The sequence below is a fragment of the Galleria mellonella genome, unplaced genomic scaffold, assembly GCF_026898425.1.
Source record: "Galleria mellonella isolate WM207_F2 unplaced genomic scaffold, CSIRO_AGI_GalMel_v1 utg116, whole genome shotgun sequence".
NCBI lineage: Eukaryota > Metazoa > Arthropoda > Insecta > Lepidoptera > Pyralidae > Galleria > Galleria mellonella.
This window is the reverse complement of record NW_026441978.1, coordinates 3171065-3190808: the sequence shown is the minus strand read 5'-3', so window position 1 is coordinate 3190808 and position 19744 is coordinate 3171065. Positions and strand designations below refer to the sequence as shown.

At 32.0% G+C, this 19744-nt stretch overlaps 3 protein-coding genes across 4 annotated transcripts in view; 1 reads left to right on the top strand and 2 right to left on the bottom strand.

Moving 5' to 3' along the window:
• The window catches only part of LOC113511232 (BAG domain-containing protein Samui-like), a 33362-nt gene extending 23653 nt beyond the window's left edge, over window positions 1-9709 (bottom strand). Inside the window, exon 1 of the mRNA XM_031909258.2 lies at window positions 9547-9709. Within this exon, the coding sequence (XP_031765118.2) occupies window positions 9547-9570 (24 nt within the window). The 5' untranslated portion in view covers window positions 9571-9709. The remainder of the gene's footprint in view (window positions 1-9546) is intronic.
• A 336-nt stretch (window positions 9710-10045) lies between these two features.
• Window positions 10046-15948, top strand: LOC113512060 (uncharacterized). Of its 2 annotated transcripts, none has more exons than XM_031909316.2 (6): window positions 10046-10240; window positions 10460-10640; window positions 11667-13096; window positions 13576-13780; window positions 14249-14424; window positions 14995-15948. In XM_031909316.2, exons 2-6 carry the CDS (start codon window positions 10514-10516, stop codon window positions 15877-15879), a joined length of 2823 nt encoding a protein of 940 aa, XP_031765176.1. In that variant the 5' UTR covers window positions 10046-10240; window positions 10460-10513; the 3' UTR covers window positions 15880-15948. The 2 variants fall into 2 exon arrangements, with proteins under 2 accessions (XP_031765176.1, XP_026751634.1); XM_026895833.3 differs by having other exon boundaries at window positions 10046-10347.
• An 832-nt stretch (window positions 15949-16780) lies between these two features.
• On the bottom strand, window positions 16781-18106 carry LOC113512340 (39S ribosomal protein L12, mitochondrial). Its single transcript, XM_026896157.3, has 3 exons — window positions 17932-18106; window positions 17527-17803; window positions 16781-17058 (listed from the first exon to the last, which is right to left on the bottom strand). The coding sequence occupies exons 1-3, from the start codon at window positions 17988-17990 to the stop codon at window positions 16855-16857; spliced, it is 540 nt and encodes a 179-aa protein (XP_026751958.1). The 5' UTR covers window positions 17991-18106; the 3' UTR covers window positions 16781-16854.
• Window positions 18107-19744: the final 1638 nt, after the last annotated feature.

Sequence of the window (19744 nt, the reverse complement as noted above, 5' to 3'; positions counted from 1 at the left end):
TTACGGTAAGAAAATTATTTTAAATTTTCCACTTAGGTTCCTTGGTTGTATAATTGCATGAATTGAATACTTTGTCAGTATTTATCACTGAATCTCTTTGTAATTAACTTATATAAACATGTATAAGATACGAGATACGTATAAGAAAAGTGACATAGTAGTAGGTAATCACCACGCCAGTTATGTTGTTACATCGGTTTATCTTATCATTTAAAAATACAAAGGAAAGCGAATTATGTTAGTATATCAATTTGTAAACTGCAAGTAATATTGCCCTAATATGATGTATAATATATAATAGGAATAGCAACGACTGGGATATAGTTCTATTAAATACCATAAGCATGATAGTTTTATTACAAAAACTAGAGAGGTAAAGAGGTTTCTTCAGGATCGGTAACGCGCCTTTATTGCTGTTGGTATTGCAGGCGTTCATAGGTTACGGTAACTGCTTACCATCAGGCGTAATTTACTTGTTTGACACCTCAGTGTTTTAATAAAAAACTATCTTTTTGTCCGCTTCTTCAATTTGGAAGAAGTTGGAAAACCAATAAAGTAAATCATTTCTAGATGGCGTATCAAGATAAAACGTACGCCTGATTTTAAGTTAAGCCTTCTGGAATACAGTTGAGAAAACCGCATCTCATTTGGTACACTATTAGTAGGTAGTTCATAGACAGATAAAATTTTACAAAAAATATTCATCAGCAGTTTTTATAAGGCTAGCCTGCTGATATTATTTTTTCTCAAACACCTCAATTGTACAGACATGATGTAGTTACAATTTTATTATATAAGTATAGTATATATTAGATGAATGTTAAACACGAAATTTATAAGAAGTTTCTGGAACAAAATAAATGATATCAATTGTGACAAAATTAGTATAGATTCAACATGGAATCGACAGAGTTGGCGCTTGTAGCGAAGATATCGCGTAATATACAAAAAATACAATGGGATACTTTGTACAAGTTATATTCTTGAGTAGCTCTGTCGAATTTGCGTTCCTGCATTTCCTGTCACCAAGCAAAGGTCGTGCTCGCATAGTTGTGGTTCCAGTTTGAAGGGTAGGCTATACATATAGTAATGAAATTACAGGGAACGAAGGCATAGCGTTCTAGTCCACAGAAATGTTAATAGGTGAAGAATTTCATGGGCGTAACAGTATATACTGCGATGTCCATGTCGTACATATTCATAGGCGACGGTTGTCACTTATTATCAAGCGAGTGGGCGACTTGTTTACCTTCCAAATTTCATAAAATAAGCCAGCCACCTTTTTGAAGTCGGTTCAAAATGGTATGGCACTATGAATCACGAAAACGATTATTCATTAATTGATTATAATTGTTTGTATAGAAACATATGTTCCGACAATTAAACATTGTTCCGTTTAGAGTGAATATCAATAGCTTAAAAAGCGACCTGATTAAACCGTAAGAATGTGATTGTTGAATTAATATTAATTATCCATATATATTTAGGGCTGTTCGAAATAGTCTTACCAAGTCGAAACTTTGTTTTATTTATTTATTTATACTTTTGCACACATTAAAATATGTCTACAGGGCGGACTATATGCCTGTTGGCAATCTCTACCAGGCAACCGTTACGCTAAATAGAGAGGTTAATATTTGATATATTTGTAACATAGATAATAATTATATTAGCCGTTAACTATCCACTGTTGAACGTAGGCATTATACATCCATCATACATTAAAATGACCTTAACATATTTGGACTCAGTTAATAATCAATATCGCAGACAATTGTATAAAATAATTTAATATTTAGAAATTTCTTATATAATTTTGTTCTGTTTTTTTTTTTTTTATTTAACTTTATGTTTATGTTTCTTTTTATGTAAATTTTTTTTTTCACTAATAGTTGCAACCGAAAGGCTTTGTTGCAGTCGCATTTATTATTGAATCATGCTGTGTGCACATGTTTGTGACAAGTTTACCTGATCAATACATTAATGTACTTGCATGTTATAATTTAAGTTTGTAAACTTCTGTTATGTGCGCCTAATAAATAAAATAAAATAAAATAAAAAATAAAATAGGCCTCACTCATAAAGGGGATTTTGTCAGTAGTTTCCACGTTTGGAAGGCGGATTAGCAACTGCAATTAGGCTTCTGGGGATGTTTTCAGAGGGACGCTATTTTCCATTCCTTGACCAACAAGTTCCCTAAGTCGCCTCTTAAGACACGGTAAAGGAATAAACAATAATAGTTACTTTTAAAGTATTAAAAAAAATAAAAATAAAGACGATACGATTCGTAATACGAATCATAATACCACTCTTTCCATATAACCCGTTCCCTTATTATGTATCTCAATCAAACAGTTTACGGTAGCCGAAAATTGCTTTCGATATTTGCTTTTTTTTTATACAACTTAAAATGGCAAACAAGCTGACGTCCCGCCTGATGAAAAGTGGTAGCCGTCGCCTATAGACATGAGCAGTGCCATGGATATAACAGAGTATACTGTTTCGCCCGTGATACTCCTTATGCGTTGCCATTCTTGAGGACTCAGGTGTTATTCCTCTGTAGCCTGTAAATTCACGCCATATCCCACCCTTCAAACTAACTGCTTCACGGTAGAAACACGAATGGGACAGAGGTACCTAAATAATAGACTTTTGTACAAAGTCTCCCTCTGGTGAGCTTTTTATCTTTTTGCTTTGTTGTTTATTTTTAAGTTTGTATTATTTACTAGCACTTACGAAGTAGTGGACTTTAGTACGATAGGTTTAAAGAAATGGTGCATTATAATCGACTCCAATACTTTTTTAAATTGCACCTTTACAACGCTCACAGCACACGGATTACCCAAAAGAAAATTATCTTCAAATTGGACATTACCATCATCTACTTAGACTGCGCTCAGCTAATAAACACGACTGTGTATACAAAACTAATCATAATACAATTTTGTGTAAATTCCATATTTTAATTCCCTTAATCAAATTTCCCTAAGGAACATAGTCAAAATATAAAAATAATGTTAACAAAAACTGCTCGGTCGTGTGATCAATTTCATCAGTAGTTATTTAGTTTTCCTAAAGGTTTAAGTTATATGCCACTTCCAAAGGAGAAAGTTCTCAGTTCATCTGTATATATTTGTTTGTAACACAAAGAAAAACAGGCAGTTTTAATAGTTCCAAATGAATGTAGGACCAAAACGAAAGCAAACTGTTGATTGCAACAAGAATTATTAAAATCGTTTTAGAATTGGCGATGTAATCGCATAAGATGTCCATAAAGCAACAAAGACAAATTAGGAACCTCGTTCATATGCAATTCGCTTGAAAACAACAATACATCTTTTACTTCCTAATATTTCACAATCACGGAACTATTGAAAATTGGTAAAAAACAGCACACCTACGCACAACGTGAACAAAAAAGTAAACCGAACGTCCGCATCGGTCAACATTACATTGCGACATCTTAATAAAAACTTCTCTGTAGGTCCAATAAAATGGGCGATTTTTATTATAAATTTAATTTACGAGACCCCATCATGCCCCGATACAGCAGGGGCATCGGATATTAAAATTAATCAAACACAAGACAGTAAACTGTTGAAAACTGGCACCTCCACGCAACAATCGACGTTGCCGCCACCCACCAAAACCGCCCACCTTCTAATATCTAGACGCTTTACGTGCAATGTTCACGAATACTTCATTCACAAACTTCAAAACACATGGCAACACGTCGACATAATATAATCGGTTTATATAACACAGAACAAGCTTCCAAATAAACAATGTTATTAATTCTAATTTTTAGATCACAAACATGTTGATTATTCGTCAAATATGGCAATTATTTTTGCAAACTATAGTCTCCTGTTAGTCCCATATTAATTTGTCACGATTGTTATTCCCGTTTTTTGCGGAGCAAAATGTTACATTTGACTATGAATTTGCGTGTATATTTTCTCTATGGGTAAGTTTAATTTTAACATTTTATAAAAACTGCTCATGTTTTATATATATATGACGAAGGAACGATGAAATAATTAATTCTTAAATTTATCTTTTCTTTGATGACTAGAGATTAATTTTATTGTTTAAATTAATAATAATATATTGTTTTTTTTTTTTTTTTACAACACAGGGGGCAAACGAGCATGCGGCTGATGCTGCAATGCCGGCAGCACACCAGCGGCATTGCAGGTGTGCTGCCGGCCTTTTAAAAAGGAATATACTCTTTTCTTGAAGGTTATGTTGTCGTATCGGTTCGGAAATACTGCTGCTGGAAGTTGATTCCAAAGAATGGTTGTGCGTGGAAGAAAGTGCCTTGAAAAACGCACGGTGGAAGACCGCCACTACTTGCAAAATATTTCTCCAACATACTAATTGATATTTGATAAAATAATAAAAAAAAATCATAAATTATTGTTCGACCGAACTTTCGGTTTTTGTTTCGGCGAATTTATGCGCAAATTTGGTGCACCACGATTTAATTTTGATTTCGGTAGAAAATTTGTTGAAACCAAAACTACATTCGAGACATTACTTTCTAGGTTACTTCGGCTCGTTTAGATTTTTTGTAGTTTCCGTGCCTTATATCTTATAGTTTTTCTTAGTCAAATTTCTAGCTCGTAGCTTTATGATATCTCGCAATTTGAGGCCTAAGGGCCTACCATGAAATGTTTTCCGAAATTTCGGAGCCAAACGAAACACAAATTTGATGTTAAAATTACATAATACTTGGCGTTTGGAAATATTAAAAATGTTAAAATATTGTTCCTTTGGACTTTTATGATAGAATGTATGACGAACGAAATGTTAAACTCCATTTATTGATCCGATTTTGGTATAATGTTATCTATCTATCTATCCAATTTAATAACATGTTTGTTAATAAATTGGATAGTCCTCTCGTGAAAATGCTCTCCGAGAGGACTAGATCATTATTAGTAATTAAGTATTAACATAGTTTTTAAGTACACTTACTAACAAGAATGGATCCCAGTTATCTAAAAATAAATAAATAAATAAAAAAAATAAAAAAATAAACACGAAATTGAGTCCGAAATTTCGGAATTTCATTTCATGGTAGACCTGTTGTTGTAGTCGCCTTAGTCGAAGTTCCCATTTTCAGGAATATCATACGTACAAGTCGGCAACAAGTTTTTGATAATGTTGTAAATCAATTTATTTTGTATGGATTATTATATCTTTAGGTAAAAATAAATTAATGCTTGGCTTATTTATTGTTGTTACAATGTTCCTTACTTCTACATATCTGATAATAACTGTGATTTTGTAACATCGATCGATAACGATAATTAGATATTGATTATTGATTATATTGATAATTTTAGTTCTTATTGAAGTATACGTGTTCCCACTCCAATAAAGTAGAAATACCTATTTATAAACGAACTTGTTTCACGAATAAAAGCACACATTTTCAAACAGATAAAAATTACAAAATTGTTAACACTGTACAAAAGAATTGCCTCAAAAATTCCTTCCGGTTTCAGCCAAAGAAGACACAGAAATTAGATTTCCGTTATATTGCGAAGTTGTGATCCTTGTTTCGTGAATCCTGATTTGATAAAATTTAAACGGTATGCCATTGATTCAATCAGGAAGGATATAGCTAATCTTTATTTGTATAGTGGGGTTCTTCATAAAAAGAAGGAATAAAAAGGTTTCTTCAGAGTCGGCGTAATGCTCCTGATATTGCAGGCGTTCATAGCGGTTAAGGTACCGCTTACCATCAGATAGGTCGTATGCTTGTTTGCCACCTCAGTGCTATAAAAAAAGTAAAATTATTATTAAGATCATTGGCACTACCAGTAAAAGATTGTGCGATAGTAATCATTTTGCTGTCCTTTTCTTGTCGCCCATGCTTTGTCTCATTCTATATTTGTTTTAACAGAATACATATACATCGTTCTTTTTTAATAATTTACTACATATTTATCATTTTAGATATTACTCTTCTTTACAAGTATTTTTTTATGTCATTCGTCATTGTATTACCTAAGCGGAAACAATTTGAAACTGAATTCTAAACATTTTCGCTTCACCTCATTATGTTTTTTGTAATTTTTAGTTATGCATCTTGTAGCCAATTTTGAATATGTTATTGATAGCTAATGTAAAATCGCAAGCATTTATCCTTGTAAAAATTGTGTTTTGCGAGTAAACATCGGTAGACAATGAGAATCTACATGACTACTAGAGCTTCTCAGAAAAACATCTCAAGGTCAGATAAGTAACGAGGCTTCAGAAATTAGTCTCGTTCCTCATGAGCCAATCAACATAATGATTATGTCGCGATAAATAATGGGATCTATACCTATTTGTAGTTAACCCACACTTTGTTAATGTAAAAAAAAAAACAGCAATAAATCTAATCCAAACAGTAGCAGACAAAACTTTACGACTTTGGCAATAGGTGCATTTAACAATACTTACATTGTATCTAGAATAAGTGTCATTGTTAATTTTTTGTGAATTTTATCATAATACTAAACTAACTACGGCGGTATGGGATACATTTGATTTTTTTGAACAATTTTATATAGCAAACAGCCAGACGGTGCATATGCACATGCAACTATGAACGTTAGTGGGGAAATGGATTGTTAGTAATGGAGACTGAGAATCCCATTGCTAGCAATATACCCAACCAGGTCGACCTCCTCGCGGTTCTCCCTGGAAACAATCATGGTTAATTCCTGATAAATTCATCATGATGGGCTAACTGATCTGTTTTCATTCTCATCTGTCACCCTACACTGGTGCACCGCCAGCGTATCCGGTTAGCGCAGGCGGAGTTACCATACCATTTTCACCCATCAAAAAAAAAAACTATGACGTCACAGAAATAATTCGTTTATTTCAAAACTACCGACCCACCCTGGCTTTGCACGGGTACTTTATTTGTTTGTGTAACTTTTAAATTGTTTGACACAGTAAGGCGGGTATTTTGGTGTGTGTGGAAAGTACTACATTAATATTCTCTAAGATTTTAAAATTTGTAAAATTTAATTTTAAGTTTGTAAAATTTGTTTTAGTTTTAACATAAAAATCATATTTTTGACTGAGATAATACAGTTAAATATATGGCGTTGCGGACTTTTATGTCAAGCTAAAAGTAATTATTATTTTTGCTATAGGTACATTTTATTCCTTTATTTGAAATCGTTCAAGCAGCGCAAGCCGTATAAAAGTCGATTGCTTGGGTACCTCTGTCCCATTCGTGTTTCTACTGTGAAGCAGTTGTGTTTGCATGGCTGTGTTTCGGTTTGAAGGGTGGGATATGGCGTGAATTTACAGGGTATAGAGAAATAACATTCGAGTCCTCAGGAATGGCCACGCATGGGGGGTATCATGGGCGAAACAGTATGTGTGTGTACTGTTATGTCCATGGTACTGTTCATGTCTATAGGCGACGGTTACCACTTTCCATCAGCTTGATTGCCATTCTAAGTCATAAAAAAAAATTGAATTTTCACCATCTTTAATTACATTTATTGTGATTAATTATTGAAAATATATAACCAAAATAAAAAGTAGCTTATAGTATTCAGGAATAATATACCTTTGTAACAGTATTATTAACCTGAACATCTAAATTCATAAACTTAACCTCATTATAATATTAGTATAGAAGTATAGATTAGATACTATAGATTTATTTTATTTTTTTATATCAAATTTAAAATAGTAAAACAATAAATAGAGACTTTTAGCAGAAGCTAATAATCATGATTGAATAGACAGGGGAATTAAATGGCAACTTAACGAAGGTCAGGGAGCATTAGTCTCTATCAAAAGGCCAGCATCTAAAGACTGGTGGGAAATTTTGCAAATAGAGTCTGAAATGGATTGGTCTTATAATGATAAACCAATAATAAGAAATTATAAATATAATAATATAAAAATATAATAAGAAAATACAGATCTAACATTTAAACTGCATATTTGTTTCTTGTTCTACAAGGAACAGATTGCCAATGAGCAGAATAGAAGAGAGGCAAAAATATTTCATGACTTGAAAACTAAAAAAAAACTACATATTCTTTCAATTTCCTTTATTTTTCTCATCAAATAAAGTTAAATTAGAAGATTAGACTTATCAGTAAAAACCTGTGTTCAAGGTGTGGGTACATGGGTACCTCTCTCATTTTTGTTTTTGTTGCCAAACAGTTGAGCACGCATTGAGGTGACAAAAATTTGCATTATTAATACCATAAGCACCATACTACATGTCGTGATGCTTTCAGTTGTTCAGGTTTAATAGCTATCAAATGAATCAAATTTTTTTTGCTTTCATAGTAATAATACAAAATAATATTTTAATACTGAAGATAATGAACATGGTTTTAGTAAAGAAGTATAAAACATCAGAATTCTGAAATTTAGAAATAAAAATAGCAGTATTGAAATAATTAGCTGATAAACATCATGAATTTTAATACTTCTTGTCACCCTGATGAAGAATTATTAATCTAACATTATAATTTTTGATCCTTTTTATAAAAAGGATAGATTTGATATTTTTTTTAAAAGAGGGACTCAATCAATTTAATTATTTTATTAAGAAACAAAAATAAACTGTGTGATGACGCAGCCCGTGGATACTAATATAACATAACATTGTGATGATAATATCAAAAAAATTAAACTCTGTTCCTATTTTTAGATTATATCATGTATAGTAGCAATTAAAATTGTCAAGGATCATTATGTTTCAGTTTCAATAATGGAACATGACAGTGAAATTGCATGGGGGTATCATAGATATCACAGTGTATTTTGTGATATCTACAGTACTGTTTATGTCTACAGGCAATGGCCTCAGGCAGGATGAGATTGTTTGCCATTCAAAGTTCTATAAAAAATGCCAGGTACCTCATGGCATAGGTAGAGAGATTATAACTTGTGTCCTACATATATTTCAGATGTGTTTTTTAACTTTAAGATACATAGATTATAGCAATATTTAAATATAAATTCCTAATAAATATCCCATAAGAAGTTAATTATCTAGACAAACAGGAACAAATTATTTACACAATATTGAAATACATAACATAAAAACATTCAAATAGTAACTAACCTCAAAAGCAGGCAGTTAGGATCACTCAGGTACACTTGTGTTATTTCAGGCAGGCATCAACTGTCCTGTGGAAGACCACCATCTTATCATTTCTCATAGCAACACCATAAAATATTTTTTTGCATTCAATCAAATTAATCTCCCATCGTTATTTCACACAGTCAAGGATACTATAGTTGGAAATGTGCCAAAAATGTGCTGCAGCTGAAGCAAGCAAATTTGAAAATCATTGCAACACTAGTAAATAACTACTAATGCTGTGGAAATTTGGTGTTAGTTTGTCAATAATGCACAAATTAAGATACCATATGCATTTGACAGAAATGTAGAAAAATAATGTTACTGATTAAAAAATATTACGTATTTAGATGAATTAGTAATTGCTATGTACAACAAAAAAAAATAGGAAAAGAACTTAGCCTAAATGTTAAGACACTTACGAAATTTCTTCCTCTAAGGGGCATTTCTGTCACCAAAAAAAGATTTCTATATTTTTAAAGCAGAACAAATTATTGTTAATTAGCACAGTTTATGAATACACATTAAAATTTTTAGAAAAATTGAGACACAAGCATTCGTTCTAGAACAATCACTCACTTCAGTAACGTTCCAATATACGTAATATGTTACGTATCTGTCGATCTAGTTCTGTCTACTGTATGTTGATTTAATAATGAAAAATATTTTTAATTGTACTTAAAAATGACGTTACATTCTTTATGCAAATTAAGTTTATTTATTTATATATTTCTATAATATCTATATAAAATAATAACTGATTCACATGAAAGAATTAAAAAAATTCTGTAAAAACAGTAATAAATAGAAAAAATATAAAAATCTTTTTTTATATGTAGCAACTCATGGTCTCAGTCGTGTCAATTCGTCAATGTCATAGTCCCTCAATCTGTGCGTCAGTGTCAGCATAGTCGCGTAGTGTGTAATTGTCAAAATTGCATTTGTCAAATTAGATTTCATATTGTCTTACGAATAAAATTTTGATAAAAAATATTTATTTCAATACTTATCATTTGGAAAATCAAGTTAATTTGCCTAGGCTAAGGATACGAATAGTTAAATAAGAAATTATAGTGAATACAATTTTTTTTTCGATGTTTGAACACTAAGTAGAATGTACTAAAATAGTTTAAGTTTACCTTTCAGATAAAATAATAGATTAATGACAAAGTTGATGATTATCAAATAATCACACAGCGTTATCACATGCAATGTACTCTGTGGTAATCACTCACTACGTAATTTAGTCTCAATTTTGTCTTATTCTTTTATGTTATCTTTGACAATCATGTTTCGCCTTACATTTACAATATTTATTTCTTGGTTGTAAAACAGGAAAGGGGTACTATTTTTTATTGAACAGAGTTAGCAGCTTAACAGACCTTTAAAATGGAATTTACACCAACTTTAAACAAAATCAAGTTATTATTCCAAAAACTTCAAGAACCAAATTATGTTATGAATAATTATTATGTTGATGCCTTCCTCAACAAGTTTCATGAGAGGACAGATCCAGGTCAGTTTGTATGGTAGATGTTAAGCTATGTAAATCTTTATCTGCTATCTATATTTAAATGTACTAGGTACACAAGTATTATTTTAAAATACACCAGGAAGATGTATTTTTATTTTTATCAAATTATTATTTCTTAAATATAAATTTAAAGATCTATTTGGTAAAGTGGTGCCCAATAGTTAGATTTATTTGTTTGTGTGCCTTGTGTTACTTTATTTCCTAAAGGGAGATTATATGAAATTCAGTACTTTTATTTTTTTTATTTTGTTACTTTATGTCTTGAGGTTTAGATCTGTATACAAGATTCATTTGTATTGTAATAAATTATACAGTCACATACAATACTATTGATTGATTTTAGTTTTTGCTCACATTCCTCAAATTGCTATTTGTTGGAGAATGTAATACTATGAAAACTGATAAAGAATATTGGTCTTTTATTTGCCTGTACTGTAAATTAATTTATCGCATCTTGCAACCTTAGATAAAAAATTGTGATGCACTTATATAATTGTAATTGCTAAAGGTATTACATGTTCTGTACATACATATGTACATATGTATTGCATGTATATCCTTGTATACACACAATATATAATTGTAATATAGTATGCATAATCTTCTTGTCTCTTTTTATTTGACAGAAATACATGTAGAACATACTTAATTGAATTCATATCATTGTAACATTAAAATCCAGCAACCATGTTAATTCCAATACTAGAATTCTAATGTGCATTTTAAGTAATAGCTTTATAACTTAATATTCACAACTTGCTGTTACCCATGGTTTTGCATGTGTATGTCATGCTTCCCATTTACTTAAGTTAATATTTTAAAAAATCCTCAGCAGACACTTATATTATAAAATAAACTTGTATTCCAAATTTCAGCATTTAAATTTAGTAGTTTTGGCCATGTGTATTAACACAGTTAGGGCAAATTATTTTATAAGTATAAATAAATTAATGTTTTATAATGCCCTTATAAATATTTTTTTTTTAAATTATGTTTTACTTTTTTCAGAAATAAAACAGCTCTCCTCAATGCCTTTGCTGTCAGATTTATTGGCTGATGCATTAGGCCGTTCAGAAATGCATCACATCACTGTCAAGGTATTCCTTGTGAGATTATTGGCTAAAGGTTCTTATCAGGAGCTCCATTTCTCTAAAATGTTTTCACAGCAAGGCCACATAATTGCTAAAGGTTTTAAAGAGATCCAATCATCGACTATGAATCCAAGCCTTCGTGTAGCATACTTGGAAGTAGCCCTATCACTGGTTACTCATAATTCTGGAATTTGTTGGCTTCTAGAAACAGGTGTTTGGAAGGAAATACTTTCATTGTGCAATGAAAGAAGAACTGTTTTTGTTGTACGTTTTATGCATAAATTTGCTGCAAAGTTTCTTTGGAAACTAAATGATTTGGGTGATGCAGCTAATTTAAATCAAGTGATAAGCTTTCTCCTTAAACCTATGGAAGAACTTGACCTTATTAATCCAGAATCTGTAACGAGAGAACAAGAAAAAGTGATTTGTAAAGTGATAGATCCTATTTTACAGATACTGTTAGCTATTTTTGCTGAAGAAAATCGTATATCAAATCGCAATATATTAATGAAAATGTTTGAGACAGAATATTATCTTTCCAAATACATGTCGATCTATTTCGATAGAATACGCAATGAGGAGACCTCACTTATGTTAATAAGACTAATATTTTGGTGTATGCTAGCAAAAATATTTTCATCAAAGCCTTTAGAGGAAGGTGTGATTTATAACAAAGAAGATTTCCTAGAGCTTACTGTTATGTACTATAATACTTTACAGTTCCTAATAAAAAGACGAAATGCGAAGATTGTACTAGATTATTGTACTGCATGTAATGTAATCTGGTGTTCTACGTGGCAGAATCATAAATATGTGTGGCAGAGTGATGTTTTGAAAACAGAGTTACAGAATCAGATGTTAGTTATGTCTGTAACACCTCTTTTGGTGTATATATCGTTGGGAAGGAATATTTCAGATATGATGTTGAATGAGAGATTTAACACTTATGTCGCAACCCTTTTGAATACCTCCAATGAACATACAGCCAGAGCTGCATATGCCTTTAGAGAACTAATTGAAGATATGGACACTATTAATATAGTTACTCAAACTGCAAAGAGATTGACATGTTTAAAAAATCATTTGAATGATGATCAAGCTAACATAATGTTTCAAGCTTTGTTCTTTGTTCTAAAAGACTATGATCCCACAGATAATGCAGGCGAATTAAAGAAGGAGGAGTGTTATGGAGAGAACCAAGAGAGAGTCGTAATAATGACTTACATTATGGAAGCAGTACTGTTTTTAGTAAAACATTACAGTATAAACTGGCATGAATCATTAGAAATAATATGTTTGTACACAATTGTTAACAATATTCTGAAAAGGCCAAACTTGCCCCCTAAGGTATGTATAAAAAACGGGTATCATCTGTCTACCCTTATCACAACTATTATTTGGGGCCCGCGTAATATGGTTTTATCCATATTACTAAAGGATTTGGCTTATAGTTTTATGTTTGTACTTTTTATGATTCGTGTCTTATAAGCCGAGGTAATAATTGATTAGGCCATGACATTTTAGACCATACTGATGGCCGTGTGGTTCCCACATAGAATGGGTGACCACTTCCTTTCCCGTGGATGTCGTAAGAGGCGCTTACGGGAATTTAATGGTCGACGGATTGGCAGTAGCGTTTCTCTTAAAACATCACCAAAGCCTAACTTTGGTTGCCAATCTGTCTGCCAAACGTGGTAACTACTGGTAAAATGATGATGATAATATGACAATGATGATAATGATGATTCTAGATCATCAGTCCAGCATAGCATTAATTTTAGGAACAAACTTTATTTGCCATATTAATAATAATATTATGTTTTCAGTTTGTTGTTACAGCATTAAACATATTGACGCTAACTGTGAGAAAGTTTCTGCCACCCAACCTTTCTTTGCTTATGGAATCGAAGCCAGGCTCGTCAATACATGATATTGGGCAGCTAATTTATACCAAGATGCATGACTTACATTGGGAAGTGCGAGATTCAGCGTTGGAACTTTTGTTCGTGTGTACTGACTTTGCCTACATTAGTGAGTATATAAAAAAAAACACTTGATATGTGCAACTTAATGCCGTGTGGTCCCGGCATAGAATTGACCACCCCTTCCTTTCCCATGGGTGTCGTAAGAGGCGACTAAGGGAGGGCAAGAGATGGGTAGCAGTATTCCTCTTAAAACATTTCGAAAGTCTAACTGCGGTTGCCAATCCGCCTGCCAAGCGTGCCAACTACTGACAAAACCGCCCCTAAGGTGGAGGCCTATGTTCAGTAGTGGACAGTCTATTGAAGTTATATAAGTTAACCTTCAAGAAAAGAGCATATTCCTTTTTAAAAGGCCAGCAGCACACCTGCAGTGCCGTTGGTGTTGTGGGTGACTATGGGCGGCGGTAGTCACCAACAGCTGAGCCGCTTGCTCGTTTGCCCCTATGTTGTAAAAAAGTGTTTATGTTCAAACTCATATTTTATGTCTATTCAAAACAATATAAATTACCTTTTACAGAGTTTCCTCCATTCCAAAAGCAGATTAACGATTCCAATCTTATAAATGTAGCCGCAACAATCGCTCTGAATGATTACGAATGGTACGTCCAGGCGACAGCTCTCAAGTGTATAGGGGCCGCTGCTAAGATACCCATTTTGTGGGATCAGCTTACATCGCAATACCCGAACATACAGGTAAGCATATACATTGATTCTAATTTTTGTTTTACAAGCACGTAATACTAATAATAGCTTTATATATATATATATATATATATATATATATATATATATATATATATATATATTCTTAAATAACAAACCTTTATTTTCGGATTAGCTTTAAATATACTCGATATGTCTCTAATCAGTGTGCCCTGTGGCATAGGCCTTCTCCAATTATTTCCACTAGCTTTTATCATTTACAAATATATATTGCTCTGGTAAAAAAAGGGCCATCAATCTTGAAAACTGATAAACGACAAGATGATTCCACTTATTTCGTAGACCCTACAAAAGTCTATATGTAAATATACAATGTTTACAAAACATTGCTATATATATAAATATATATATTGCTTCGTATCAAGTAGTATTTTACTAAGCAAAAAAAGGGCATTCTCGGTCATTACTAAATTAAAAATCGGTTCAGAATTGATGACATGACCACTTAACGTAATCCCATAAACAAATTTAAGAGGAAATAAAAGTATCGTTTTAAAAGTAGTTAAAAAATCTATTCATAATAGAATTCTATATTCACAGGAACAACTTCTTACAATATTGAGGACCAATTCAGAGGGTGTAGTACGAAAAGAAGCGTGCAATGTACTTTGTGAAATATACCAACATATTAAAATATCATCTAACTTCAAACAGACGTTATACGAATTTATGGTGTCAGCAGCCCTCAGCGACTTTCACTGGGAAGTGCAAATCAGTGCTTTGAAATTCTGGAAAATGGTGATACAAACCCTACTGAGTGAGCAGGGAATGCTCGACGGTACATTCCCACCAGTTACATTCTCGAGAGAAACACGTAAGATCGTCACTTTAAATGAAGCTGAAATACAAAAGAGGTTGTTCAGAGTGCTAGACGAACTTTCCTACATAGGTTGCCTGACCGTCTTGGTCAAGCTGCTAAACGAAGATTCGGAAATTGAAATAATGGAGTTATCACTAACAAACTCGGTTGAACTTTTGGAAATTTTGAATAAACACAAAGTACCTGATCTGTTAAAACCTAGTGATGGTGATCCCTTCAATGTGGACGAGCTGATGTGTCACATTCAAGTGCCGGAAGATGAGGATATAACTGAAGATATGGCTGATCCCGAGACGACAATGCGAGCAGACAATGTCATAGACACTATTATTCAAGTGGACGACATTAGTTTACTAGCGAATATTTATGAAAGATACATGAATTTGCAGAGCAAACCCGCTATGCCGGGCAGGCCGAAAATAAAGTTGTTGAAGTCGGCATCGCCACATTTATTCGTGACATTCCTTAACAGCAAAGACTTCAAAGGCATCCTTGAGCAAAAGAAGAAATGGAAGGATGGTATTAGAAGTCTCTCGTCGTTATTAGACGATATTCTCGGGATTTATGAAACCAGCGAGGATGTTAATACTTTGGATTGTTATTGAGAATGTATGTTGTGTGAATACATTTTGAATGTAGTTTTATAGAGATTATTAATTATATTTTGTTCACAATATTTGATTTTAATTTGTTCTATCAACAATTCGAGTTTCTACCGTGAAGCAGTTGTGTTTGCATGGCTGTGTTTCGATTTGAAGGGTGGTATATAGAAAAAAAAAAACTTGGAACTGTTTCCATTATATGTTTAATAATAACATATAATTCACATCTATCTAAGCTTATTTAAATAGATCACTAATGACTTGAGATATTATTAATTTGAGATAAAACTATAAAGTTGTTTGCTTGATGAATGTGTAAAGTAACTGTTTATATTTTTATTACTGACCTAAATAACATCAAATCTGTGAAATATTTAAAATACCTATTGAAGGCCTATAATGACAAGTCTTATAGATATTTGCTTCTTTAGATAATTTTTAGTTTGCCCGTTACTTTATTAGATTTTTCAATTATCAAATTTATGACAAGTGATTTGAGACTAATCAAAGAACACTATATCATAGCCAACACTATCAGGCAAGCACCTTAAATACATTTAATAGAGAGAGACTATAAAATTTGTCTGTTCGGGCACCTCTATCCATAGTGTATTAGTGTTTCTGCTATATAGCCATTTTTTGCATGGCTGTTTTAATTAAAAGGATGTGGGGTATGGAAATCAAATTATAAGATAGAGGGTAATATCTTAGTTGTTAGGACTGCCAATGCATGAAGGGTATCATGAGCGATACAGTTTATTTCATTATGTCCAAGGTCAAGTTCATGCCAATGGATGATGGTTACCACTTTCTATCAAGTGGGCTATCATTTGTTTGCCATTCTTAGTTATATAAAAAAATTAGTACAAAAATTAATTGGTGGTTTTATATTAAAAATCCAGGGGAATTTGAATTTTTATATTTTCTAAACAATATTTTACACACTAATTACAATTAAAGTACATCTAGGAACTAAAATTATTCAATTTCTATGACAGCACCAACTTTAGATAATGCTTCCTTTAATTTTTCTGCTTCATCTTTGGATATATCTGCTTTCACAACAGTGGGCACACTCTCCACAAACTTCTTGGCTTGCACAAGATTGAAACCTTCTAGAAGATTTTTGACTTCTTTGATTAGTGCTACTTTCTGTTTCTCGTCAAATTTGGTCATTTTAACCTGCAACAGTAATTGACAATTATTAAACATTATAAGTTAATTTTGGTCAAATTTACTAGTAGAAGAAACAAGTTCAAATGTATTTGTATTTCTAAATCTGTAGTTAATATATAGAGATAAAGAAATGACATTTCTGAAGTGAGATCTATTCTGAAATGTTTAAAATTGCAAAAATCGCAAAAACATAAAAAATTATAAAAAATTGTAATAAAAAAAAATTAATAGCCTAAAATACTGCCGAGGGTTTATTCACGCATTTGGAGTTCTATTGTTTGTTCTAATGAAAATGAATATGTTTATTTCCCATAATTTCTGAAACCCCTTAACCTTTTGTATGCTTTGTATGAAGCAAGTTTCAGAGATAGGACTTTTTTCTAAAAAAAAAAATAATGAACCTTGGCAGCAAGGGGATAAACAATATTTGTCAATTATGTAATATTTGTCTATTATCAATATTAATATACACACAGTGAAACTCGTTTTGACGGTCTTTGGCGCTGCCTCTTCCTCCTCCTGAGCGGGAGCAGCAGCCACTGCAAATCCTCCAACGGGCATAACAGGTGCATCGGGAAGATTTAATCGTTTCTTTAGCACTTGACTTAGTTCCGACACTTCTAGAAGGTTAAGGTTTGTTATATCAGCGACTATTTTCTCAATTTTAGGCGATACAGGCTTGTCGACTCCTTCCGGCACTGGTATAGTGAGAGGTGTCGCTGCTTGAGCTACTTCTTGTTGCAATATCGCACTAGAATCAACACAGAATGAAGTACATTAAAAATAATCTAAAAAAATAAGAATATTCTTAACACAGAATCAAGAAATTTGAATTTATTCTAATAAAACCAACAGTGAATGAATAAGTAAAAAAATTACCATCTTGAAAAGGAACGCCATTGCTTAAGAGGGAACTTAATAATTCTGATGCTATTCATAATTTTTAATTTGTTTGCAAATTTAAATTTCTAGTTTTCCACAAAGATGTGATGTAAAATTGTAAACGAGAGGTTAGTTTTCAGAACAGGAAGAGGCAGTAAGCACTATTATTAATCTATGGTTTTCGTCCATTCGCAGGCCACAGATTATATCGTATCTAGAATATCTGCCGTAGAAAGAGCTTGCTGGGCATTTTTAATCTATGGAATTTATTTATAACAAAGCTTATGGAATCTAATAAATTTGTTTACCTATTCCAAATTCGTCTAAGGTTTATATCTTGCTGTATGGAGAGTAGATATAATCGTGAAGAGAACCTTTATTGTGTATAAAAAGTGTTAAATGAGGGTAGCACTAAGTCTAGTATAGTAGCGGGTGCGTAAATTTTAAAGGAAGTAAACAAGGAAAACGAAGTATCTGTTTTATATAACGAATTTTTCAAAAGAAAAACTTAAAATAGAAAAATAATGATATTATATATAATTAATCTTATGATAAATATAATTTTTTGCTTTATAAGTTATACTTTGTAAAATATAAAAATAAAAGTTAAAAAATTATTTTTGTTCATAGAAATTATTAAATTAAATTCATACTTTCTTGTTACTCAAGCATCATTCTGGAGGAATTTACATCTGTTATTTACAGTTTATCTTGACACTTTTGCTGTACTTATTAGCCCCTTATGAGATAATTCGCCATACCCGCCCTTCATACTTCACATCCTGGTGATTTGCACTATTCAAACTGAAGAGTAGGTACGTTAGGATATTATGTTCTGTGTTGTGGTATTGGCCAACGTTCAAGAAATAACAACTCATTGGATCGCCAGCTATGCTTTTTGAATGTTCACTAAAATCACACATTTTAGAGAAACATATACATCAATATGATTTTAGTAGAAACATATTCTTATAGATATTTATAATAATTAAAAGCACAAGCGTAGTAGTAGTAGGGTCTTTGTGGATCACACAGTTTGCCTTCTGTCGTAATAAATTATTAGTAAGTTCCTCTATTGTCTTTGGCTCTCGATTCTCGTTGCCTAGCCTGCTCATAAGAGACCTAGCGTGAAGATAAAATGAAGCAGAATTTAGGTTGTTTTTACTTGTTATAAAATAATGTTACTGTGTAATACAATAAATATTCGTATTCAGTTTTAAGCTGGACGCGGTTTAGTCATAGGAATAAACTATTCTTATGCTTTAGTCTTTAAAAAAAAAACATTAGAATAATATATATTGTCATGAATATTGTTTATAGTTTAGTTTATATTGTAGGGAAAGTGTTCATAATAATATTTTGAACACTTTGTGTACTTATATTAATTAACTTACAAATTTACAAAATAGAAGGTGTTTTATTTGTTAGATCTTAACCGGTAAAAGGTTTTGATAATTCTTTAGAAACATGCAGAGTTTAATTTCGTATCGGTCGTATTATTTATGTCACAATTGAGATCGTCATATTTTATTGCGAAACAATGTTTTTTTTTTTTCAATCTAACTTTAATTTTAACGTCGAATCGGGTCTAATACGCGATGCCTAAGTTAAAATATTTATAACTAGAACGTGAATAAGAGTAATGAGATGAAGTAATGTTTTGTAGAGTAAAATCTAATTGTCACTATTCTATATATATACCTACAGATATATGACAAACTGCACTTGTGAACCATTAGCATCTCTTCCGTATTTTGATCTATTTATATAATACCTACGACGCGACAATGCAATGGATGTAACCTTAGTA

Bases quoted from the DNA above. Each gene is read 5' to 3' on its own strand.
- LOC113512060 (XM_031909316.2), top strand. From the start codon at position 10,514: ATGGAATTTACACCAACTTTAAACAAAATCAAGTTATTATTCCAAAAA. The intron at 13,097-13,575 runs GTATGTATAAAA...TTATGTTTTCAG, and splicing joins GGCCAAACTTGCCCCCTAAG to TTTGTTGTTACAGCATTAAA. The intron at 14,425-14,994 runs GTAAGCATATAC...CTATATTCACAG, and splicing joins CGCAATACCCGAACATACAG to GAACAACTTCTTACAATATT.
- LOC113512340 (XM_026896157.3), bottom strand. From the start codon at position 17,990: ATGAATAGCATCAGAATTATTAAGTTCCCTCTTAAGCAATGGCGTTCC. The intron at 17,804-17,931 runs GTAATTTTTTTA...TGTTGATTCTAG, and splicing joins TGGCGTTCCTTTTCAAGATG to TGCGATATTGCAACAAGAAG. The intron at 17,059-17,526 runs GTGTGTATATTA...TTACTGTTGCAG, and splicing joins CCGTCAAAACGAGTTTCACT to GTTAAAATGACCAAATTTGA.